Raw genomic sequence first — 26,643 nt, 5'->3', positions numbered from 1 at the left:
TTTTTTTATTTACTAGTATTTTACAATCAATTCTCGCATTGAGAATTTTAAGTAATTTTCTCTGGTGTGGCGTAGTGACGTGGCTAATTATTTATAATAAGTTAATACTTATTATAGATAAGTATAATTTATAAATAAGTATTATAAATAAGTAAATATTACTTAATATAAATATCTAGTTAAATCTTGTGCTTAGGTCTAACGGGTAGTGTTTTTTAGCCTGCGGGTCTGGTCCGACGTATTAAGTAATTTAGTAATTAGGGGGTTTCGATGTTTGTTGACTCTTTTGCTATATCTATTGCTATATTTTGTTATTTCTTCTTCGACTGTGGGTATTTTGAGGTCGCGATGTATTGCTTCGTTGATGACATACCAAGGTGCATTTATTAGGGATCTTAGCGTTTTCAATTGGAAGCGTTGAAGTATTTCAATTATTTGCTGTTCCCCATAGTTGGATTCCGTACGTCCAGACACGTTTTATTACGGTCTTATAGAGCGTAATTTTGTTCTGCGTGCTTAGGTTGGAGCGTCGGCCAGTGAGCCAATAAAATTTTTTAAGTTTATCTTTGATTTGCTTCGATTTGTCTATGATGTGTTGTTTCCATGTTATTCTCCTGTCCAGAGTCATGCCCAGGTATCTGACTGTGCCTTTGTTAAGAACTGTTATATTGTTAATGGTGACCTGAGAGCAGATTTGTTTTCGCAGTGTGAAGGTTACATGTGTGGATTTTTTGTCATTAATTTTGAAGTCCCATTTATGAAACCACTTTTCCATAGAGTCGAGACATCGCTGGAGAGTGGATGAAGCAATTATCGGGTCTACGTGGAAAGCTAATATCGCTGTGTCGTCAGCAAATGTTGCTATAGTAATATCTGTTGATATTGGTAAATCGGCAGTGTAGATGGAGAACAACAGGGGTCCGAGGACACTACCTTGGGGTATGCCAGCTTCTATTGGGAATGTTGTGGTAGTGGCGTCTAAGTATTTAACCACGAATTGTCTTTTGGTTAGGTAGGACTTTAGGATGGAGTAGTAGGTGTGTGGTAGGATTTTTTTAAGTTTGTATAGAAGCCCTTTATGCCATACTTTGTCGAATGCCTGTTGAATGTCAAGGAATACCGCTGAGCAATATTTCTTCTTTTCTAGGATTTAGCTGATATTGTGTGTTATGCGATGGATTTGCTATATTTAGAATGTTGCTTCCGAAAACCGAATTGATGATCTGGCAGTGTTTTCAAATCCTCTAGGAGTGGGAGGAGTCGATTCGTTAGCATCTTCTCGAATAGTTTTGACAAAGTAGATAGAAGACTAATTGGGCAATAGGAGCTAGTTTCATATATTGGTTTTCCCATTGGATTTAGGGATGAGAGTAATCAGTGATATTTTCCGGGCCTTAGGATAGTATTCAAGGCGAAGAATTGCGTTAAAAATTGATGTGATGAATGCAATTCCTTTTATGGTAAGTTCTTTGATTGCTTTATTGAATATTAGGTCATGCTCCGCTGCTTTCCTGGGATTTAGGCGACGGATTAATTCTATAATTTCTACAGAAGTGAAGGGTTCAATAGGAGGAAACATTTGGAAGGCAGAGTGCAGGTATTTAGTAATATCTGCGGCAATTTTGGAGGAATGGGGTTTAAATACGTTAGATAAGTGTTTAGCAAACAGGTTGGCTTTTTCTATAGGGCTGCGCGCCAATCCACCTTGCGGACGGCGGATTGGAGGGATTATTTGCGGGGGGTGCGTGAGTTTCCTGGAAGCCTTCCATAGTGAGTAGTTGGAGTCAGCTGTGGGGGACAAATTGGTAAGATATTTTTGAAAACAGTCATTTTTATATTTTTTGATGATGCGCTGTTTAGTTTGCGTTTGTCATCCGGTGTTCTATGGGTCTGCCATACTTTTCTTAGTCTACGTTTTTCTGCGATTTTTTTTAATATGTAATGGGGATATTCATGTTTGCTGATAGAAGTCTTAATAGGTGTGGAGGAGCGGATAGCATTTATTATGCTCGTGTTTAAGTATTCCGTGGCTGTTTCAATATCTTCATTTGTTTTTAGTGAAATTAAGGCTGAAGTTGAGTAATTAAAGACTTCTCTAAAGAGCTGCCAGTTGGTGAGTTGGTTATGAATAAAACCATTAGGTGGATTCTCGATAATTGTTGAACTGACTGTTGCTATAACGGGGGAATGGTCAGAAGAGAGATCCGCCGAGGAGTTGATTTGGACGTATCTTGGCAAGATATTTTTAGTTATGAAGAAGTCAAGCAAATCAGGTATTTTGTTAGTGTCAGTGGGCCAGTATGTGAGTTCATATGTAGTGAGGTAGTTGAGATTATTGGTGATTATGCTGTTCAAGAGATTTTTGCCTCTTACTGTGACAAGTCTGCTGCCCCATTGGGTATGTTTGGCGTCATAGTCTCCTCCAGCTATGAATCTATTGCCCAGAGCATCAAGGAAGTTATCAAAGTCTTCTATCAAAATCCTTGGCTATTTTTTCCTACAGAGGTTTCTGCACTTTGTAGAAGAGTGGGAGGTACAAATACGACCGTGCAACCTCTACTTGAAGTATCACGTTGTATTATTCTAATGTCGGCGAGACACTTTTCATTCATAGTTCAATAAAACGGTGACAGAATATCATACATCAACTCTACAAGGGTCATTATAAAGGGAGCCTCTAATTTTCAAATTTGTGGTAACTTTAGGCATCAAAAAAATTTGTTGATATCTCTAGAATCGGTCGAATTTGAAAAATTTTCAAAACGAAAAAGCTTCTTCGCTTTCCCACTCTCTTACATGATACAGGTACCTCTGTAGGAGAAGCCAAGGATGCTGAACGTATAGGTCTTACGCTATAAAATGAGTCCAGAATGATCGTTTTATATTTTCTTATTACGAAGTTCTAACAGTTTAAATATCAGCTATTTCTCGCCGAAGATTGAGCGTATAGATATATAATGATTCATCTGAAAGTTTGGTTCGATCGAAATGTTCGTAGTAAAATTTAGAAACGATTTAAAGGTATTATATTATAGAATTAGTATATCATTAAACAATATCTGCACCATTAACTTTGAGAATCAAATAAGCCATCAAAATATTCATATAATATAGTTATATGTATAGTCATAAAATTGTATAATTGCATCGTTTCTGTCGGTGGCCGAGTCATAGTATATTATAAAGTGTTCTTTTATATCCATATAATATCTATTAATAATTATTTAGTGGTAGGAATAATTTTCAACAAAATAATGAAAGTATTAGAGGTGGGAGGATGAAAAATCTTAGCTCGGCACTCTCATATATTCGGAAACACTTGCCGGAGGGACTTATTTGCGAAGAGATTACAATGTTGATGGATGTACACAACCCCAGTTGGTCGGCGGCTATCTATCGCTGCAGATGCTTTTTCGATGCCGAAAATTGTGCCCCAGTAAAACGACTTTTGCAGATAAGCTTCGGAAGATATGGCGTAGTAAGGAGGGTACAAATCAGCATTCAACATCAATCGAATGGAGATGTATCGTACATATGGCAGGTGTTCATAGATCCACAACATCCTAGACTTAAGGCATTTGGTGTGTACATACAGGAAACATTGCAGCACTATCTTGAAATCCACCTTGGATCAGACAGACCATCGTTCACAATCAGCCGAATGGGAATGTTGTAATCTCATCAGGTGTATATGTGTAGTGGTGATAGTCCCCTGCTGCTGTTGCCGAGGTAGGTAGATGTGTCGCTGGTGAGCTTTACTGCTGGCTTTCTCCTTATTTAGCATGTCGTGGAAGAAAAAGCGGCCTACGGGATTTGAAAACCTGGGGCTCGAATGTTCATAACCAAAGGCGTTAACCACTATGCTGCCGCCGTCCGATTATAGCTTCTGTCGAGTGCCGCTACATATCATACAAGTAGCAGGTGTTGATAGATCCATGACGTTTTAGGCCTAAGGCACTTGGTGTGTACATACAGGAACTGCATTGCAGCACTATCTTGAATCCAACTCGGATCAGACACATAACCAATGCTATACTTATTACTATGCTTTCTAAAATGTTTAAAGATGAAACTACAAGAAACAAATATAATTGTTTTATTTTTCGTTTTCAACCGCATTATATTTCATCTATTTCAGTTCCTTAAGAATATCGAAAAGAATACTAAAAATGTTAAGAACTATTTTCCTATCATTCTCGTTTATATTGTACATACATACACATAAACATTCAACTTTCATATTATAGAATTTTTATTTTAATGGATAATAAATTTTATATATATATAATACTATATATATATATATAGTATTACAATAGTATTATATACAGGTTCACAATTATATGATAATTATTATAGAAAAATGGTTCATTTCGGATAATTACTTGAGTACATTCAACGAACTGTGACAAGATTTTAATTGTAATTCTGTTTATAGAATAAATATAAAATACAACATTAAAAAAAAATCATTTTATTTATTTACATTCATTTTAATAAAAGAAACATATGATAAAAGTATAAAATAATGAACAAATGTGTTAAGTCATGAAAGCTTGATATATAATGTTCTATATAAGTACAATAAATTAGTACTTAAGCAATCAAAGAAATAATTTTCTACTATTTGCTTAAAAATATATATATTTTAATTTATTTCATTGTATTATGAAAGATTGTAAATATATATTGTTTGCTTTTAAACTTCTATTATTACTTATAAACTAATGATTATAAATTGTGTAAAATACTCAAAACTCTTTTTGTTTTGGAAAAAGTTATAATTCAATTACATTTAATAAATGTTTGACACATATTTTTTTTAATCACTCTGCGAAATACTCTTTGATCGGTTATTAATCTTCAGTGGTTCCTCCATTTGTATGTTGATCTCTTCCACTTTCTACTATATTCCCATCCATTGTTTCTGTATTTCCTGCTTTGCTATTTTCTATATAAGTCATAACAAAAATAAAATAATTCATTTATCATTTTAAGATACCACTTTCAGATAAATGTATATCATATACATATATATTAAAAAAATTATGTACGCTTTTATGTTCGTATTATAACAAATTGAACAAATACTTACCAACTTCTACATTGTCTTCTATGCCGCCATTTGAATCATTATTCTTTTGGTTCTTTGGACTTGCCTGAGCTGAAAGTCATATAAACTAAGTTACTACTCTAAAATGAAATGAAGTAATAAAAGTATTTATGAGAGTTTGCAACATTAGTTCATTTCACAAATAATATTTCAATAGGCTCTATATTAGTGAACCCTCACCAATTAGTTATATTGTCAATATATATATATTAGCGACAGCATTTTATGATGCATACTAAATCTTAATAATAAATGAAAGTATTGCACACTGTATTTAAAATGTTTAATATTGATATACCTTTTATCCCTTCACATATCGATATAAATATAAAGGCTAAAATTTAACATCAAATATTGTAAACATAATCAAATAAAATAAATCTTCTTTATACTCTTTAATAACTTACACTAGAGATGAGAATGGTACTACAATTTAAAATCATAATCTATAATCTCTTTATTATTTATGTTCAACTTAATACTTTTAGTTTAGAATAACATATTGTATATGAGAATTTATTTATATTCACACACATTCACATCTTAGCCATTACTGTCTATTAAGTAGATAAAAAGTGCAATATGCTTATTAGAAAGTCATTTGATTCAAATCTAACAATAGATGCATCAAAAATACAACAATTTTATATACACAATTACTGCATGAGTGTTTTTATTTCTGTGGCCGCCTTCTTCTCTCCTGAGATAAGAGAAAAGTATCACTATCTTTCAGCATTGTAACAGAGAAGCGAGGACTTAGGCGCACAGCGCCAGGTGGATCTTTTGGAAGAATTGGAATTCCATGGTATTTCAAACCACGCTGACCAACTAAGGATATTCTTATAGCTGATTCCGGAACAGGATCCAACTGAATCTTGTTAATTACTTCTCTTGTAGCTAAATTGACAAATCGCCAAAATATCACATAAAGCTAAATCAATTGACAATATGCAGAAATTAAACATAATGGAGCTGCATTAATGTTTCTATTAGCATCATCGATATGCCAGAATAATTTACAGAATTATTATTAAAAAAGCTGTTTTAAGAGATACAAATGAAATATAATTCTTTTATAATTTCAATAGAATAACATCAAAACAAACTATTTAAATTACAAATATTTCAAATCATTTCTTGATTTTAATTTCACTTTATATACACATAGTATTAAATAAGGAAAAGTATAAAACAGAACAAAATACAAGAAATGTACAAAGTAAAACTTACGTTGTAGGATAGATGGAGCTTTCTTTTCAGGAGTTAGATTGCATGTAAGCTTAATTTTATCAAGATCATCCTTTAGCTAAAAAGATTTGAATATGATAAATATAACTTACTAAAAATGTTATGAAATTTTAGAACTTTCTACATTTAATGTTATACCTGTTCTATGTCTTCCTGCAACTTTTTATTTTCATCTCTTGTTACATTCAACTGTGAATTAACAGTTTCTTTTTCAAGTCTTAATGTTTTCAATGTTGTAGTTTTAGTAGCATCTAACTTGGTTAGTGAATCAAATTCATTTTTGCATTTATTCAAATTTTCATTTAAGTCATCATTTTTTTTCTTTAACTCTTCTTGTTGTTCTAAATGTACATGAAGTGATGCCACCTCATTTTCTGCATTCTTGTATCTCTGTTCAAAATTTTTGCGTAGTGTAACACACTGATCTCTTTCCTCAGCACTGAAAGATAATTTTAACACGAATATTAATAGGTATAGTCCACCACAACATAACCATATATTATTATAGATTTAGATGTCAGTTGTTAAATCAACGTTAATAAAGATGTAATGTTTTCCAAACTTCAAGATGATACAATTTATCATGAGTTATACAATATTGACACTTTTGTTATAAATGAAAGTTAAACTTTAAAAAAATAATAGAAAGTAAGGTGCAGCTCGTAAAACGCAATACATTGATTGATATAAAATTGTTTCATAAAACAATACCTAATTTTAAGTTGTTCATTCAATTCGTCGATTTGCCTAACTAATTCGATATTTTCAGAAGATAAAGTCCACCAGTTGCAAATAAGCATTAAACAAGCAGCGAGAAGTCCGCCAACAAGGAGGGGAGGACATCGGCCTCCTCCGACTCTCATACTGTCAATTCCCATTCCTTACTTATTATATGTTATATTTTATTTAACAGATACACACGTGTGTGTTGTAAATTTGCACGTGCATGAAAAATCAATTCTCACTGCATGTCAGTCGTATTCTATTCGAACAACGAGAGGAAGAGGAGTAAATGGTCTTATCAAGTGTCATGGTCCATTACTTACGATTAATTCAAAGCATTTAAAAAAATAGTGCTTTTTTAACCTCTTCTCTCGGCTAGGCTTTTTTCTGGTGAATTTTCACAAAATTTTCGTGGAAATAAACACGTTTAATGTGTTGTGGGCGTATCTACTATGCACTACCGGTATTGACAACGGTACATGTACATTTTATCACAAAAAGTACTAAACCACGTTATATGTTCTAGAGTCGCGATTTTTACCAAATATTAAGTGACTTCATTTATTTATTAGCAAACGTGACATCGGCGTTAAAACGATTTAAAATCAATGCGATATATTCATCATGCTGGAATAACTAACAGTGACGACTGGAGAGACGTCTAACCATACTAACCACGTAATCACACATGTATTTCAACACATGCATTGCATATATATATATATACACACACACACACATATATATATTCCAAGCGCATGATCATATTTTATATATATATGTATACATAGAAAACATATTCATTAAATTTAACGATGAGTTGGCTGGTAGGTTATCGAATACATGTAAAACAGGTGGTACGACTATTTACAGGATGTCGCTTTTTTATTTTCATGTATCCTTATGAGATTGTCTCGTATAATGTTACCTCGCAGTGTAACCGGGAATCGAAGGATGCACGACGATTAAAGGACATACATATAACTGAAAGTTGCAATAATATTTACTTTGATAATATTTTATCCAGTTCATGTTTCGTTTGAATATTTAGAAGAAAATTATTTTATAAATGAGAGTTAAAGAAATAAAAAATAAATAAATACTTTTTTTGATTATTTAACAACGATTTTAAAAAATTAATTTTGTAAATTGTGTAAAATTTAAATGTATTAAAATTTATATTTTAATTAAAATTTACAAAAGGATATGGAAAAGATAGGAATTTGGAACTTTTATATGCTAAATCCTATTAGAGCTGAATAGAGTGAAAAACAGCGTGATCACGTAATGAACCCAACTGAATCTCGACTTTCAAATCCATTGTAATATGATTGACTGAAAGATTACTGGTTCAAGAAAGTAACAAAACTATATTCAACTAATCGATCGTATATAATATAAAAGAGAAGACTGCACAATCATGTGGCCCGAGAAATTCATTTTTAAAACGATGTCATGTGAACCTCCTCCGTCAATTAATCCTCTCTTGAAATGGCACTTTCCCGAAAAATTTTTGTGAACGAATTTTTCGGAAACCAACAGATATTTTTGGCTCAATATTGGGGATTTGCATTAGGAAAATATGATGCGTAAAGAAATTGTCCTCGAAATCGTACACAAATCAGACAATAATTAATTAATATACTACGGATATGTATTTATGCAAATTCGTATTTTTGTATGTTCAGGTTTGCATACAAATGCATACAAATTTGCAGCCTACTAATTAATTTATTTTCTATTTGTGAATAACGACTCGAATAACTTATTCGTATTTATAAAATTCGAAATCTATTATCCGTTATTCGAATTACATTTTCGTTACATTTTTTGCTACGACTTAGTCGTTACTTTTATACAACACTGATGTAAATATTCGAATTCTAGAGGAATACTGAAGGAACAGGGCACAATAATTATTTTCATAATATACAAGCAATGTGTTAGAATTCGAACGTATTTAGAACTCGTTTAAAGATTAGATTCATGATGCTCTAAGGCAATCAGTATTATTACGGTAGCCCAAACGAACAGGACGATAGTAAGTAAATATTTAGTTGGTGATTGTTTAATTGGTTTCCGAAATATTCATCGGTCTATCGAAATTTATTCTTTTACTTTATTTAAAATTTAAAATGCATTGGTGTGCAAAATTAAAGGAACATTAAATTTTTATCGAATTGGTGATATTTAAACTGTTATAATTCCATAACAAGAAAACATATAACGATTATGGGCTCAATTGTGAAGTCATCAAAATCCTTGGCTATTTTTTCCTACAGAGGTTTCTGCACTTTGTAGAAGAGTGGGAGGTACAAATCCGACCGTGCAACCTCTACTTGAAGTATCACGTTGTATTATTCTAATGTCGGCGAGACACTTTTCATTCATAGTTCAATAAAACGGTGACAGAATATCATACATCAACTCTACAAGGGTCATTATAAAGGGAGCCTCTAATTTTCAAATTTGTGGTAACTTTAGGCATCAAAAAAATTTGTTGATATCTCTAGAATTGGTCGAACTTGAAAAATTTTCAAAACGAAGAAGCATCTTCGCTTTCCCACTCTCTTACATGATACAGGTACCTCTGTTGGAGAAGCTAAGGATGCTGAACGTATAGGCCTTACGCTATAAAATGAGCCCAGAATGATCGTTTTATGTTTTCTTATTACGAAGTTCTAACAGTTTAAATATCAGCTATTTCTCGCCGAAGATTGAGCGTATAGATATATAATGATTCATCTGAAAGTTTGGTTCGATCGAAATGTTCGTAGTAAAATTTAGAAACGATTTAAAGGTATTATATTATAGAATTAGTATATCATTAAACAATATCTGCACCATTAACTTTGAGAATCAAATAAGTCATCAAAATATTCATATAATACAGTTATATGTATAGTCATAAAATTGTATAATTGCATCGTTTTTGTCGGTGGTCGAGTCATAGTATATTATAAAGTGTTCTTTTATATCCATATGATACCTATTAATAATTATTTGGTGGTAGGAATAATTTTCAACAGAATAATGAAAGTGCCAAAGGTGGAGGTTCGAAATCTTAGCTTGGCGCCCTCATGTATCCAGCAACACTTGCCGGAGGGGCTAATTTGCGAAGAGGTTACAATATCGATGGATCTACGCAAGAACAGCTGGTCAGCGTTATGTATCGCTACAGATGCTTTCCCGGAGCCGAAGGATGTGAAAAATTGTATCTCAATAAAACGGCGTTTGCAGATAAGCTTCGGAAGACATGGCGTAGTGAGGAGGGTACAAATCAGCATTCACAATCAACCGAATGGGGATGTATCGTACAAGTGGCACTTGTTGATAAATCCACCACGTCGTAAATCTAAGGCATCTAATACGAACGTAAATAACACGTTGAAGTTCCATTTTGAATCCGCCTTCAAGGCATATGAGAATACATAACGAACTCGAAGATTCTGTCATCTGACGAAACTAACACAGCAGATATGAATTATACGTAAAACAATCTTGCAGCCTGATAGAGATAGTAACTTTTTACTATTACTTGGCTATAGCTGTTGTACATTTGACAGAACAACGAATGATTTTTAAGGCTGAGTAGGTAAAAATGAACCTACATGATTAACATTTTTTGTACGACAAAGATCAAGAATGAAGATATTGCGAACGTAAAGATATATTACATAAAATTATATAGTACTATTTTAATGACTAAACTTTAATAATTTATACATTTTTTTTTCATAATATAAGTATTTTTTAACATATTTTTATAAACCGACGATTTTTATAAAACGAAAAAATAATAAAAATGATGATACAATATTTCACATAATATTATGTGGTTTTATTTCAACGACTAAAATTCATTTTAATATATAAATCGATTCCTCGTGCTCTTTGACATCAGAAAAATATCTATAGAAATGCGAGCTACTGTCGAATTAGCTAGTACATTTATGCTTATCACATTTGTAATTTTTTTGTAAACGCTTCTCTTTGGCAACAGTTTCTGAACGTATAAATGTGCGGAATTAAACTTAGATTAATTTTAATCATTGTAATGATATAATTTTATGTGACATTTTTTTTATTTAATTATATTGTATAGATAAGTGTAAATAAGAAATGAAAATATTGTACAACGCATTTGAAGCATTTAATATTAAAATGTTTTTTAATATGTATGTTGATATAAATACAAGAATAAAATGTAAGATCAAATATTATAAACATAATCGAATAAGATAAATCTTCTTTATATTCTTTAATAATTTATATTAGAAGTGAGAATGATAATATAATTTAAGATCATAATCTATAGCCTTTTTATTATTGATATTCAATTTAATACTTTTACTTTAGAATGAGATACTTATGTTATACATGAAAATTTATTTATATTCACACATAGTCGCATCTTAAATCATTCTATGTATTAGGTAGATAAGCAATACAACATACTTATTATTAGGAAGCTATTTAATTTAAGTCTAATAATAGATGCATGAAAAATGCATTGACCTTATATACACAATTACTACATGAGTGTTGTTTTATTTCTGTGACAAGCTTCTTGTCTCTTAACACTAAACCTACCGACATTTCGTGTATAACTATTTCTACCGTGTTCGATCAAAATGACCGGTGATTAAAGAAATAATAGTTTTTATGATTTAACTTAGATAATGGTTAATTTATAACTAAATATATATATAATGATGAACTTTTATAGAATTTCGTCCAAATTTACTTTTGTTTAATTTCAATTATAGACTTAAATAGAATTACACTTTTACTTATATAGAGATATACCTTATTCAACTTTGCTGCATTTTTTACAAATTGTACATTTGATAATAAGATAATTTGCCGCATAAATATTTCCCGCACCTTAAACAAATTTTCGTAATTTTGTAATCTTTACAATTTTTTACTTGACAAGTTCTTCGTAGCAATGAATCTGAACTTGTTGATAGTTTTATTCGCAATATCTTCATTCTTGATCTTTGTCGTGCAAAAGATGTTAAAATAGTTAGTTAAAATATTATGAAAAAAAATTAGTCGTGTAAAATATAATCTAAGATATTCATTTTTACCATAGTCAGCCTTTATTTTCATTCGTTGTTCTGTCAAACCTAAAACAACTATAGCCAAATATTCCTAAAAGGTTACTATCTCTATCAGGCTGCAAGATTACGAGCTCTCATTTGAGGCATTAAGAGAGCCCGTAAGAGCATTAAGAGAGGAAGAATTAGAATTCCATGGTATTTCATGGGATTTTGATCGTTTAACAGTAACATAAAGAAATAAATTTCGTAAATATTGTAAAATTGATAGTCTAGAAAAAATAAGAATTTTGGAGTCAAGAGTACGGGATTGACGTTGTGAATAAATGTGCACAGGCACGCAAGTTTACATACATTTATTCTGTTCTCTTTATTACATATAATATATGTTTAGTTAACCCTACCATTGAAGAGAATCTATAGTTGAATAGAGTGAAAAATAGCGCGATCATGTAATGAACCCAAACGCCAAGAGACATTGCACTCACAGAAACTCGACGTCCAAATTCATCGTAACGCGATTTACTGAAAGATTCAAGAAACTGGCAAAACTATTTTCAACTAATCGATCGTATAATAACATAAAGGAGAAGATCATACAAGCATGCGATTGCTGCGTAAGTTAATTCATTGCCAATATTAAAATTTTAAGGTATACTTCCTTCCAGTACAATTAACTTGATATCTTTATACGAATTACGTATATATCATTGCTAACAATAATTCTTGTATACTCTCAGATCGTTTACTTTATATCGTTACTTTTTTTTTACGTAGAAATTTGATTAGTAATTATACAGTTATGATTAAAATAAAAAAATTTTTCAATCTTATAGATTCAGTATTAAAATAGATTTATTCTAATTAAATTTTAACTAAATACGAACCATCCAATGTTGGTATTATCACCTTTTATTATCTAGTCTCGTTCGTTAATTGTACGCATTTTTCATTTCATTTTAACAATCATAATTATAAATTTCTTAGCGATCGTAATTATAAAAGAAAATAACGATCCATAATGTATATATACGCAAATTATAATTATTATCATAGACATCGTTACTGTTCTCTCTCACGTTCAGTGACTACGCCTGTACGTCTGAAGGAAAATAAAATATATGATAAATGTAATATGTGTCCCACCGGACATTTCAGTCACGGACACCTGTATATCATCGTTATGCAAAACATGTGAATTGCCGATCACCAACTTCTCATTACGTCCTAAATCTAGCTTTACAGATGTTCGTCGAAGGTTCGAAACATTCGAGCTAGACGTGGAAAAATAATCTATTGTTGCAAACGTCGTATGTTAGTATTCCGCACACTCGTACGTATTTACATACATACATGTACACACGGGACACGTTCCATCAATTGTTCCTTTCATATAGTCTAAAACTTTCGAAAATCGTGCTGCTTCGAAATTAATCGATGTCGAACAAATAGATTAATTTTTCCATTTTCCTTCTTCCCACTCTCTTTGTCATTTTCTTTTTTTACTGTATTCTCTTTTGATCGATTTTTCAATGGTATTACACACGTATCATGTAAAATCTAGTTGAACACAAGGAAGTGCGAAGTTGAGTATTTGAGCAATAGATCTTTTTTCTTTTTTGATTAGAATTAGTGATTTGATGGAGTGTTTCGAAGCCACGACGTTATTTTACACAGCATTCCTCTCGAAACAGCATAATTGTCGATTAATAAGTTCTTTAACATGTATTGAACGAAAAGAATATCGCAGCACTTTTCGTCTGCGCGAATTTCTACTCACGACGGGCCCACGTGTTTCAAGACACGTGGTAATTAACATCGAGATACGTCGAAATATTGCACTTTCTGTGAAAAATATTCGACAGAATTGCATTGAATGTCTTCCTTAGACTATTGTCGAAAAATCGGTAACTTGTCGACGTTCTTATCCGTCGTTTAGTTACAACGAACTTTGTTTCTTTCTTCAACAAAAGAAAAATTAAGATCACGAAAGGTATCGTTTTTCTATATATATGTATATAGAATACAGTCACACCTGTGCTACCTACTAAGAATAACTCTATGTCGATCCTCGCGTACATAAATACCACGTTTTGTTATATTTCTATCCTTCTTCATTCCGTCGGTTGATACAGTTAGCGGAATATAGGATGTCTCTACGGTATTGCCCTTCTCGGCTCGTTTCAAAAATTTACTCGTCCTTGTTCTATTTGCACAAGATGCAACACACTTGATCAGCCGGAAACATGCATCGTACGACACAATCGTCCGCACATACCGTAGAATTATTATACGGAAACTCGCATTGTCCGCTTTCATTCTCTCTCCGTTATTCTCGAAATCACGAAGTTTAAAAAAAAGAACAGAGCAACCGAACTCTTCTGCGTTCTTCGATCAACTAAATTTGTATTAATTAACAGATACAACATTTAGATCCGTTATTATCGATTAATCAATATAATTTAATTAACGCTGTACAATTACGAGAAACCGATGGACGCTCGAAGTCGGATGTCGGATGATGGTTGAAGATATAACCGGAAGAAGATACTGCACTAACCAGCACGTAAATGAACCCGCGTGTTCTTCGTCGCCGATTATATCAAGCTTCTAGAATGTTTAAGTGGAAGTTAGAACGTTTGTCTTTATGACGTCATAAAACATAAACGCGTGCGAGTATGTATATGAAAGTTCATCGATGGAAGAAACGATTTTTGATATCGTAAAATCACACGTTGTTAATTCCTTCATCCGCGTCGATTCTGGTACGACTTTACCAGATATAATATGTGTAAAATTGGCTTTTGAAATAACGAATCCTATAAAAAGGTGCGATTAGTTATTAAAAAGTAGGATATCCTCATCTATGACACGTGTTGACATTTTAATCGTTAATGATGCTCGTTTCGCAACGATGGTACGAATATAAATTTATATCGAGGTATAAAATTACAATCTGTAAACGTTGTTTAGCGTCTTTTCTTTTTCTTTTTTATCTTTTTTACTGACCTTGCGATTAGGCACGCTAAGTTGTTTTCTTAAGTGTAGCTTAAACGTGTGATATTATTCGGGTAAGTTAATTACAAAATTCGACGAATCTTCAAAAGATATGCACGAGAAGAAATAGCGTTCCAATTTTCTCTTATTTAATGAAATATTGGCCTTCGAAATTGAAACTGTTTATATGAGTCTTAGAATTATTCTTCTCGTATACGATGTTTTCGATTACCAAATCAAAACTTTTGGTACCTTAGACGGTAACGATTAATTGTATGCGAATTTTATCGCTAAAACACAGTTCTAAAATTTCTCGTAGTCCCGTGGCTACGCTTCGAGACTACGAAATTCCATCGAAAAATACAAGTATATATTACTTAGTACGATTGCAGGTTGAGTGCAGTACTAGTTTGTTTAGCGTGAATCACGCTAAATTCCTATATAAAACTTCACCGTGAAGTCGAGGTCTCTTAAACCTTCGCTGTAGCGTCCTTTCTTTCAATTTCTCTCTAACGTGTACAATTCGCTTTCTACCTGATTATCCTTCACGCGTGTTTGCACATCGCAATCGCATCGTGTGATTTTCAGATCTAGCCACGTAGAAAGAGTCTGTGGTAAAATCGTGGTCTGACATTGTCGTTTGCTTTTCTCTTTTCTTATATGTCAGAACAGTACAGCAAATTTCTTCATTACAGTTTACTTTCAATTGCGTGTTTACGAAAAAACCAAAGACTGGTTCAAGCATATTTTATGCGCTAGAAAAGAAAATATTATAGTTATTTGCATCTGCATTTCCTTAACTATAGATCTTTCTTCCTCTATTTTCTAGGTCTCTTTCAGATTTCTCACGTCCTTACAATCGATACCATCTAAGATCTTTAGATGTAGATCCTGCTGATACTTCGAATGAACGTAATTATTAGTTCATTAACGTTTTATTAAATAGGTACGCGATTTACATCCGAAAGTCTTGGTATGGTATTCGTTCACTTGACCTGTTTACTATAATTAATTAACTCGGGAGCAAGATAACTTCAGTGCATATGTAATATTTGCTTTCGTTACTGCCAAAAGATATGAGTGATTAACAGAAAGGCAGCTCGCGGAATGTAATATTGTAATATGACGTATTGAAATTTATTTATAGCAATATTACAGTATATAGGTAGAAATAGAATATACTTTTTATAGTGTAAGTTTACGTATAATGACGTTTCCGTTATTTGTAAACTTTTTATTTCATCCCAATTAATAACGAATAAAATAACTAAAATTTGTCTCTACTAAACTTAGAAGAAGAATCTGTAAAATTTATAATTCATAAATTTGCTTATACAAGTTCAAGGTATATAATACAAATAGATTGTAACACTCTTGCTAGTATAATAAAATGAAGTTTAATACGCATTTTTTTTTTTTAGTAATTTTAGTATAGTTACAGTTAGTTTTGGAGATGCATGTATCTACAGTGTAAGTACACATTCACGTTATAAAAGTTTGCTACAGTGAAATAACGAGTATTTCATGTAAGATATTTTTTTCTTCTATATTTATTCATAATTTCTGCGAATATATTTGAATATTATGGATATCGTTTCAATACATTTGGATAGAACAGAATATCATACCACGTATACGTACATTTCAAAATATTTCATTTGCAAAATATGTATAATAACTTTGAACTGATATTTTAGTACAGTCTAGTGTCATTTTTCGTTAACAGAACTTACAAAACAAGATAAAAGAACTAATAACTTTTTATCAATTGTTCGTAGAAATAGTTTACGTTATCAGATAGTTATCGAGAATAATCTCGCATAGTTAAATATAATTTCTTAATGTAGTACACTCTGGATAATATGCATTGCGTAAGATTGGAATTTATTGAATGAAAATGGATGAAAATAATACGCCAAATTAATGTAAAGTTATTAGTTCTAAACGTTTTATCAATCTTTTAACACATTTCGAATATGCTAGTTTATAAAATATTGTTAATTTTTAGCATAACATATTAGGGGTTTAAAACGCTATGTTAATGCTTAAGCTACAAGCAGATAACAGAAAGTTTGTATTAATAATCTAAAAATAAAGTGTGCGCTTAAATTATTACAGATTCAACATAGCCCCAAGCCACCTAATCATATGTGTGAACCACATTAATAATCTGTTAATCGTTGGTTTTTACCAACTACTGTTTTAAAAGCTACTTCAGTATCTCAGTTAAAATATATTATGCTCAAAAAAAAAAAACTGAAGACTTCCCTAAACAAATTAATATATGACTGCTTCATTTATTTTCTCTATAAATTTTTTTTATACTAATACCTTGACTTAGCAATATCTTAAAAGATTAAACTTCTTATTAGACATAATATATTATAATGATATACTATCGAAATAATTATTTTGTTGCCATATAAAAATATTAACTTTGTTCAAATTCTTTATTTTTCAAAATACCAACACTTTCGAAATCAAGTCGTAATTTTCGCGAATAATACGTGGATTTCTACAAACTTATATTTTCCCACATATTTTTTTTTTTTTTTTAATAAAATATCTCTGCCTTATTGTTGAAAGAAATAACAAAATTTCAAAGCAAATTTGTATTTAAAAGAAGTTTACACTAAGTGCTCCTTTCTCTTTATGTTGATTATATATTTTGTTTTTGCAATTGATTGGCAGTAACAAAAGTAATGAGAATAAAATGTAGCACCGATATTCTATACAGAAAAAGATGATATCAACAAAATTTTCGTTACACTTGCATCGCGCTGCAAAATTTCGAGAAAATTTCAACAAATACAATTGTAAGTAAAATTAAAAGAAAATATTTCCAATTACAGTATTTACAATAAATATTTAAACATAATAGGAAGCTTTCTATACTTCCACTTCATGTTAGAAAATCTGTACGTACATATATCCGAGTAAAAATAAAAGATTTTCAAATACAAGTAATTTAAAATAAATTCGAACAATGCACTTGTTAAAAACAAAGCTTTCGTACAAATTAAATGACTACTTCATTTCATCATTGTTTTATTACAACTTGTAGCTAAATTAAATTCAGCTATTAAAAAATAAAAATGGAGGTGGTCAATATTTAAACGAAATTATGTACCATAAAAAGTGATGCAAGTGTTAATGCAAGTATCATCGGTATGTTACGACGCTTATTATGGAACGCATTTATAAACGTGGAAAAAGTTATTTAACTTGAAAATAACCACCTTGCCATTTATTAACAGTATTCGTGTTATCTTTACAGAAAATGTCGCGCATTCGCGAAGGAATAGGAGAATAACGGTGAGTCAGAAAACGCAGTATAGAAAGACCTTGTATTCGTATATAGAACACTTAAAATACTTTTTTTTTAACCCTTATGTTTATACCTCAATATAGCTATGGATACCTCTTCCATCGCTCTATATCGTGCATTCATTTCTTTCATTTACTCGCATGTTACTTCGTTTATTCGAAGAATATACTGTTTCATTATCGTTGTTAGGCGTGTGTACCAGCGGAAATTAAATAATGAATAGCGCTGTTTGGATATTTGGGCTGTAAAAGGTCAAGGAAAAACAGGCTCACGAAAAGTTAGCTACTTGGTCTCTTTAGTTTCACCTTCTTCTGTGGGGAGCTTGCTTGTAAGCGTATATTTACACCACGTCTCTTCACTTGAGGGTTGTTCTCCATAAAATTAGTTTGATCTGATGACGCTACAGATGCTGGTATAAAAATTAATATTTTATAATTTTTAATACCATTACTAAAAATTACCCAGTTTGTTTCAAGAAAAAAGAATATAACTAACCTTGTTGTAACCACCTAACTTGCGTGGCTGGCCCATATCCTTTAACATTTCGTGCTGCTATTCTAAATATTATGGCCGGTGTTCGAGTAGTATCAACATAAGCGGCACTAAGGGAACTATTAGATACCGAACAAGAATTGTTTGTACCGCAATAAAATTTTGTAAATGTTAGGTTCGAATTCGATGCCGTTGTCTTTGGTTCTCCGTTATTATTTGGTGCGGTATTCGCCATTGCTATGTAGGCAGAATATTCCAAAATGGGTCCATCATTTCTGTTAGGTGGTGGTTCCCATGAAATATGAGCACCGTCTGCCGTTTTACTAATTTTTATAGCGCTAGGTGCCCCGGGGAATCCCGGGACATATGTTCTGAACGCCGATACCTTAAATAAAAAGATGTTACATGAAGTTGTATATTTTTATTTTAATATCCGTACTTGCAATTATTTTACTTACCTCACTCCAATCGCTTTGTCCACAACTATTCACAGCAGCAATTCTAAGTTTATAAATTGTTCCCTGTTCTAAAGGAACCTTTGTTCTTCCTTCAAAAACATCCATAGTTAATGGTTGTGTTATATCTAAAGGTTCGTCATTAGGTAAGTAATAATGTTGTACAGTAAATCGTGATTCCTGTGTTACTCCTACATCATACCATTCTTCTTCCTTTTTTTCTTTTTCAGTCTACAAAAAAAAACATTAAAAATTACTTATATACGAAAAAAGTTAGCTGCAAATTGTAATCTAAGATATGCACTTTTACCTGTTCAGCCTTTATTTTTATTGGTTGTTCTGCCGAAACTAAGGCAGCTGTAGCCAGCGTAGTTAATGCCGTGGAATCATCTCCATTTTCTGTTCTGGTACCATTCATCTTTTCTTGTTTCAAACTTTCTTTTTTGATAGGTTCGTCTTTTATTTCCATTTTCATTGGAATTACTGGTTTTTTAATATCCATTTCTTTCTCAAGAAGACTAATACTATTGACAGATGACGCTGGCGGTTCAGGAATCTTTCCTTGTTTCATTGGCTCATCAGGCTGTTCTAATTTTATTTGCATGATGGATGTTGTGATTGGAATATTAACAGTGGTAGAAGTTGAACAAGTATCTGTAACCATTGGTTCATCGTTGTCCTCTAATGTTTCCATTGGGGTTCCTTCAGGAAGATCCATTGGTGGCTCCACAGCCTCATCTTTAATTTTTTCTAAAACTTGAGTTTCCTCTTGAGAGAGCTGTGATAAACTATCTTCAGGTGATAAATGTTCAGGAACGGATGGTTTCTCAGACTCAGAAGCATATGTATCCACTGCCATTAATTTTATGTCATTATTTTCAATCTGTTCACTTTCATCATTTTCTGGCAGTTCCATAGCATCTGGCATGGATGCTTCCTCTGATGAAGCTTCTATTGGATCTTGCATACTAGAAATTTCAGGTTTTATTTGTGCTTCTTCAACTGATGCATCATTCATATCTTGCATATCAGTTTCATTTGCTGGTTCTGGTTCATTAGAAACTTCAATAGGTATGTCATTTTCGTCTGGCTGAGCATCAATGGAAGGTTCTGGATCTACTGGAATATCTTCTGCAGCGCTTGTAGAAACAGGAAGTTCAGATGCTCCTTCTGACAAAGTTTCTGGATCTTTTATAGAAGACTCGTCCATATGAACAGCTTCCACTGGTGCTGCATCTGTATCTTGCTCCATACTTACAGAGTCTGCAACTTGTGAATCTTCTTGATTCTCTAACACCGGATCTTCCGCTAAATCAATTTTATCGTTCTCTTCGTCATCATCAGACAGAAGAAGATCTGCTGGACCATCAACTTGAGGAATTAAAAAGTTACCATCTCTATCAATTTGCATTGATTCACCAGCTCCCATTTGAGAAACCAAAGCAGCTGCTGTGGTAGTTTCATCACCATTACAACTTTCTTCCATTTTACCATCTCCTGCTCCACCATCATCTGTAGATACCATGAATGATAGATCACCAGAAGGTTCTTGAACTGGATCTATTAAACCTGCCTCTGCAGCTAATGCAGCCAATGCTGCATCAGTGGTAGCAGGACCATCAGATGTAGATGCCAATGAAGCTGATGGTTGTTTTTGTGATGGGACAAATAACATTTTACTTGTATCTATTGTCTCTGATGCACTTGAAGTAGTCACTATTGTGCTACTTGTAGGCATGAGGGTAACCGTTTTTGCACCTATTCCTCCCGACATTTGTAATGTTACAGGCTTACCAGATACTGTGACAGTCTCTGGCGTTTTCTGTATTTGTGGCATGGTAACAATCTGACTCTTTCCAGGATTAAAGATAGCTTGTGGGGTTCCTTTGGTTGCAATAGTTACCGTTTTTGGAACACCACCTTGGCCTGGAACTGTAATAGTAATCGGTTTTCCAGTAGTGCCACCGCCCATTGCACCAGATGACACAACAATCATCTTTACTCCTTGTTGATTTGTTACGTGATTAGTAGCTGATAAGGGTAAAACATTTACAGGTGTGGTAATATTACCCGTTTGTCCACTGCCAGCTTGGGATGTAGTTACGGCTTGTATAGTTCTTAAATTAGATCCTGTTGTAACTACTATTATTTGATTACGGCCAACTAATCCACCATTACCACCAGGTTTGGTAATCATTATCGTTTGTTTACCGCTAATATTTTGCCCTTTGCTCATTGCAACGATGTTAGATGTTTTCATAGTTGTAAGAATTTTAGATCCCTGTACAGTATTCGGATTTACTAATCTCAATATTTTAGCTCCCTGATTAAGTGGCTTTGCACCTGTTGCTTGAACAGTCTTCCCTGGGATGAGGCTTACTTTAGGCACAGTTGCTACCATCGCTTGTGCTGTTTTAAGAAGATGTACTATCTGGGGTTGACCAGATATATTTTGCCCTGGTTTTTGTAGGATAATTTGTTTACTTTGTTGTGGTGAAGCAGTTCTCAATACTGTTGCTCCAGGGGCAGCGAAACGTATTTGTTGACCTGGTTGTACATTTTTCATCCTAATTGTATTAGCTGTAGTTTGTGGAAGAATTGGTACATTGTTCATGCTTATTTTTGGCGTAGCAGCAGCAGCTGCTGCTAAGGCAGCAATTCCTGACATAGCAGCTGGTGTTTGGCCTGCCACTGTAGTATTAGAAGTTGGAGCTTGTTCAGTAGCAGTAGTTGCTGTTGGCGTCGTTGTAACTAAGGGAGAACGAATTCTGATAAGATTTCCGGCTACTCTTGGTGTCAATGGACTCGATGGTTTTGTTACGCTTTGTGATGGTACTGGTTTTTGAACTGGGCTTTGCACAGTTGACTGAACTCGGACCGGAGTTTGTGGAGGTATGGACGGTCTAATAGTGGTTGGAGTTTGTGGAAGCTCAGGGGCAGCAGTAACAGGTGAAGATGTAGCAGAATCAGTTGCAAGAGTAACCATTGCCGATGTTGTGGTAGGTGTTGCTGTGTTTGCTGGAGTGCTGACTGTAGGAAATGTTCCAGTTGTTGCTGAAGGTTTACATTTTTGTATTTGCAATATGTAGTACTGTGCAGATGGCACTGGTGTCCATTGAATTTCCAGTGCTTGCAAACTAGCCCTAACTAAATTCAATTTCGATGGTGCAGATGGTTTACCGACTTCGAGGTACCATAAATCTTTACAACAAACCTGAGGATAAAAGTAAATCATATTTTATAACAGGTAAAAGCATTCTCGAATTAAAAATAAATTATAAGGACTAACCCTAACCTGATTGTTCCAAGCTTTGCGATATCCATCTCGACCAGACCATACATAAAGCTTATTATGCATTCCAATCGCGCAGTGACCAGCACGTGCGCGAGGAACATTTTCCTCCAAAGTATCAACTGTTAACTGTTCCCATGTCCAAGTTTCTAAAATAATGTTGTCAATTACGAAATCATGCATCAACAAATATAACATCAACTTACCTATATTTAAACAAGCCAATGTGTTTGTGCATTTCCACTCTTTCTCATGTGTTGCAACTTTAACATCATCAACAACAAGTGGTACCCATCCTCCAAAAACGTACATTCGATGACCAATTAAAGTGGCAGTATGAAGAGAACGGGGTAATGGAATAGGTCCATGAACCACTGGTTTGTGCCAAGTCATTGAATCAACATCAAGATACCATAAATCACCCAAACGACAGCCACTCATACCACCATAAATCACTAAACAGGTTTTTCCTGTCTTACTATCAGTATAAGACACTCCAGTATGAGACTCTCTAGGCGGTGGTGCATGCCCATTTGTTTGTGGTACATCCCAAACCGTTCCTCCATTAGGAAGTAGTTCAAGGGTATATAGGTCATTTAAATATCTTGGTATATTATTCTTATGATCCTCACTGTCATTAGCCAGTCCTCCAAAAAGAAAGACTCTATTACCAATAAGGGTGAAACTATGTCCTAATCTAGGACATGGTGGAGAATCATTTTCCGGTGGTCTGGGTCTCAATTTTTTCCATTCCCATCTAACTGCTTGAAGTTCATAAAGCTCATCTGAATACTTTCCATATTCAACCATACCACCAAAAACCAAAATACGGCTTCCATCAACAACAAATCCATATGCAGCACAGCCAGGTGGAATATCACCTTTTGTTGATGGTACAAACCATTGATTAGTTGCTGCAAAAAGTAATAATGTGTATAAGCAGGAAAAAATTTTTCAGTACATGATATACATTTGTAATGAATTAAAAAATCTTTAATTATTTGAATATGTTACAGAAATTTACATAATTTTTATTTGTAAACAAAACTTGTAAATAAATTTATAGAATGATATTAATCAACTTAAAAACTAAGAAATAATATTAAATTTATTAAATATTTATAATATAAAAAATCTTATATTTATAATCTTATTAATTAATCTTATATTTAGAATAATACTTTTATTAAGGTATATTATTATATTTATTATCTTTATACCATATAAGTAACTTGAATAGTATTACTAAGGGAAACATTTCAAAATTAAGTACAAAATATTCGTTACAGTACGCATGCGTATAATTGTTGGCAACATAGTAAAAGAAATGCTATACGCATTCATGATATGGTAAAGATGTGAAAACCTAAAATGAAAGAGTGGGAGGAGAAATAGGAACAGAAAGAAAAAAGAAAAGGAAGGGTGAAGCGTGAACGTGGAATGACGGGAAACGCGGCGCGTTGCATATCGTGGTGGGGCGTATAAGACAGCAATGGCCGCTCCCGTGCGTATAAACATGAAAAATGACAGATCGCACGAATTCTACGCATGAAATTAACCCAATGTCTAACAAACAAGACTTATAAAGACACGTATAGTAAAGGTACATTTAATGTATATGGAACATATGATAATAAGACATCTGACATAAACAAAATTCATGGATTTCACGATGATCCGGCCGGTGACCGTTTTGTCAATGTATGCCGCCATCTTGGATCGCGGGAATCATCAAGAACGGCGCGAAAGACGCACAGCAAGGAAGCAACTTACTCGTGTTATAGACATGAAGCTCGTCAACAATTCCCTCATTTCCACCGCCGAAAACGACCATAAGGTCCTTAAGAGCAACTGCCCTGTGTCCATGCCTAGGTCTTGGTTGAGGTCCGGACGGATTTGTGATCCGCTTCCACTTTAGCATGGGTGCCGCCATGATGACCATCGATCACATCATTTTTTCATACCGCGCAGCTATGCACCCACCGTGTTACCCCTAGAGCAGTGCAACGCCCGATGGTTTCGATGATAGTGTGTCCTTTCCTTCAAACTTTTCTATCTTCGATGTCCACGATACAACAGTTTGGATAACTTCGACGGTTCACACACCCAACGAGAACTTACTACTTCTTGATATTCTTAGCACTGTCAATATCGTACGTCTTGATTATAACCTACCTTCGGCTATTGTTCTTTATTAATTAATTTGACTTAACAAAATGGTCCGTACAAATATAAAGTCAGATGAATTTTTTTCCGTGGAAATCATGAAAATTCTACGCGATTTAGAAGACGTCTGTAACGTAACACGTATACACAGAACGCACACCGTGTATTTACGTTCACGATGTTTACGGCACTGATTTCATGTCTTCTAGTGTGCTCACTCAGTATTCATCAATGATCCACCCCCGAATATATTTTTCATGCTACTAAATTATTATTATAGTTAAATAATGGTTTTTTAATGTTATGTTTTAATCTAAATTTATTCTGTACAGTTTCTTATATTTGTAAAATAAGTTTATCTGTCTGTTACTTTTAAAGCTTTCACAAACCAACAAAAAACAACGCAACAAAAGCATTCCCTATGTATCCAGATTTCCCTAGATAATCATAATACAAATTTATTAAAATTGATAACTACGTGATAAGAAATTTGTAATATTTATTGTAAGAATATATTACAGTCCATAATTTTGTGATTCGTACAAGCGAACACTAGATATTTAATGTACTATTGTATGAAATTTGTCTTACAATTGCATATATTACCAGATATGACTAAAGAGATCGCCGATGTAATGTTAAAAATGTCAGCCAAAAAATGTTCGCTAGGAATATAGGCTTCTAGCGGCCAGCGGCCAAACTAAACGCACACTTCTTCGGTGATCTTGATAGGAGAAACATGCGTATTCACGACGAGAGGGGAAATGTGCATTTCTACCACACATCAGCGAAGGGTAAGGCCAACAAAAAATAAACATTTCTTAAAAGTTTAATGAAATATTAGAAATAAATTGCTTTCTTTGCGTTGATTACAGAAACAACAATCAAGATGATCACAGAATAAGAAGCAGTCAGCAACAACCATCTTCTTGGAAATGATTATTGTAAAATAATTATATAAAATGTATTTAGACAGAGTTTCCATAAATCAGAGTAGTTTAACAGCATTTTACAATGTTGTTACTTATCGTTTTCATTATCCAATCATATAAAAATCAAAAAATGAAATCAGGAAATAATTAAGAAAGAAATAATTAAGAACGCGAAATTTAAAGAAGAATAGTATAAAAAAAGATCGCAAAACAACTTTTGAAAATTTCGAGAAATGATCTCAAATTTCACGAATTATCGAGATAGTATCACCTCTTATAAGATTATTCTTCTGAAACAAAACCTATATCTTAAGGAAAAATTCTTTCGAGGGGCCGAAATTTTTAATTTCGAAAAGCTCTTAAAATGTAGTTAAAACAGCTCTTTTTATAAGAAAATGCCGATCAAAATCTTATAAGTGCTCGTGGTATAGCACAGCGTTTTGTCACACGTTTTCGAATTACCACTAGGTGCCTCCATATGCACGTTTCTCCTACTATTAATGCTGGAGGAAGAAATGTGCGTATAATTGGGCTGTTTCACCACTAGAGTCGGTAATTTTTGGAACACCTTTAGCTGAATTTCTTCCATGAACATCGGCGGTCACCCCACACATTTCTGACATTACTAACTAGCATTTATTTGAGAATTTTACACACATTGTTCGATAAAATGATTCTTTTAACAAGATTTAACTATTGCTTGTACGCCTTAAATATAATGATTAATATTATTGAAGTTACAGCACTGTACAAAATAATTGATATATTCTCTTCATTATTCAACCATAATTGTTCAATATAGATAATGTGAATTATACTAAAATTGAAAACTAA

At 33.0% G+C, this 26,643-nt stretch overlaps 3 protein-coding genes and 1 long non-coding RNA gene across 11 annotated transcripts; 2 read left to right on the top strand and 2 right to left on the bottom strand.

Moving 5' to 3' along the window:
- Positions 1-4,760: 4,760 nt before the first annotated feature.
- On the bottom strand, positions 4,761-7,778 carry LOC122577590 (Golgi membrane protein 1-like). 6 transcript variants are annotated; one of them, XM_043748965.1, is made up of 6 exons: positions 7,073-7,778; positions 6,500-6,800; positions 6,344-6,419; positions 5,837-6,010; positions 5,096-5,164; positions 4,761-4,951 (listed from the first exon to the last, which is right to left on the bottom strand). In XM_043748965.1, exons 1-6 carry the CDS (start codon positions 7,237-7,239, stop codon positions 4,857-4,859), a joined length of 882 nt encoding a protein of 293 aa, XP_043604900.1. In that variant the 5' UTR covers positions 7,240-7,778; the 3' UTR covers positions 4,761-4,856. The 6 variants fall into 6 exon arrangements, 4 of the variants coding, with proteins under 4 accessions (XP_043604900.1, XP_043604899.1, XP_043604897.1 ...); XR_006320387.1 differs by lacking the exon at positions 4,761-4,951 and having other exon boundaries at positions 5,521-6,010; positions 7,073-7,343; positions 7,408-7,778; XR_006320388.1 differs by lacking the exon at positions 4,761-4,951 and having other exon boundaries at positions 5,521-6,010; positions 7,073-7,343; positions 7,448-7,778.
- A 2,005-nt stretch (positions 7,779-9,783) lies between these two features.
- Positions 9,784-11,205, top strand: LOC122577591. Its single transcript, XM_043748966.1, has one exon. It carries the CDS (start codon positions 10,067-10,069, stop codon positions 10,517-10,519), a length of 453 nt encoding a protein of 150 aa, XP_043604901.1. The 5' UTR covers positions 9,784-10,066; the 3' UTR covers positions 10,520-11,205.
- Positions 11,206-12,488: 1,283 nt separating this feature from the next.
- Positions 12,489-25,075, bottom strand: LOC122572726 (host cell factor). Of its 3 annotated transcripts, XR_006318541.1 has the most exons (8): positions 24,485-25,075; positions 22,918-23,625; positions 22,709-22,860; positions 19,730-22,633; positions 19,423-19,650; positions 18,968-19,349; positions 14,196-18,881; positions 12,489-14,108 (listed from the first exon to the last, which is right to left on the bottom strand). XR_006318541.1 is itself a non-coding variant. In XM_043738097.1 (7 exons), exons 1-7 carry the CDS (start codon positions 24,651-24,653, stop codon positions 18,751-18,753), a joined length of 4,674 nt encoding a protein of 1,557 aa, XP_043594032.1. In that variant the 5' UTR covers positions 24,654-25,075; the 3' UTR covers positions 12,489-18,750. The 3 variants fall into 3 exon arrangements, 2 of the variants coding, with proteins under 2 accessions (XP_043594032.1, XP_043594045.1); XM_043738097.1 differs by having other exon boundaries at positions 12,489-18,881; XM_043738110.1 differs by having other exon boundaries at positions 12,489-18,881; positions 22,715-22,860; positions 24,485-25,071.
- Positions 25,076-25,447: 372 nt separating this feature from the next.
- On the top strand, positions 25,448-25,884 carry LOC122572738. The gene is made up of 2 exons (XR_006318542.1): positions 25,448-25,671; positions 25,753-25,884. It is a non-coding gene; the product is annotated as an uncharacterized LOC122572738 (long non-coding RNA).
- Positions 25,885-26,643: the final 759 nt, after the last annotated feature.

This window comes from Bombus pyrosoma, linkage group LG2, assembly GCF_014825855.1.
Source record: "Bombus pyrosoma isolate SC7728 linkage group LG2, ASM1482585v1, whole genome shotgun sequence".
NCBI lineage: Eukaryota > Metazoa > Arthropoda > Insecta > Hymenoptera > Apidae > Bombus > Bombus pyrosoma.
Note: the sequence above shows the minus strand (reverse complement) of the source record. Positions and strands in the feature narration are given on the sequence as shown.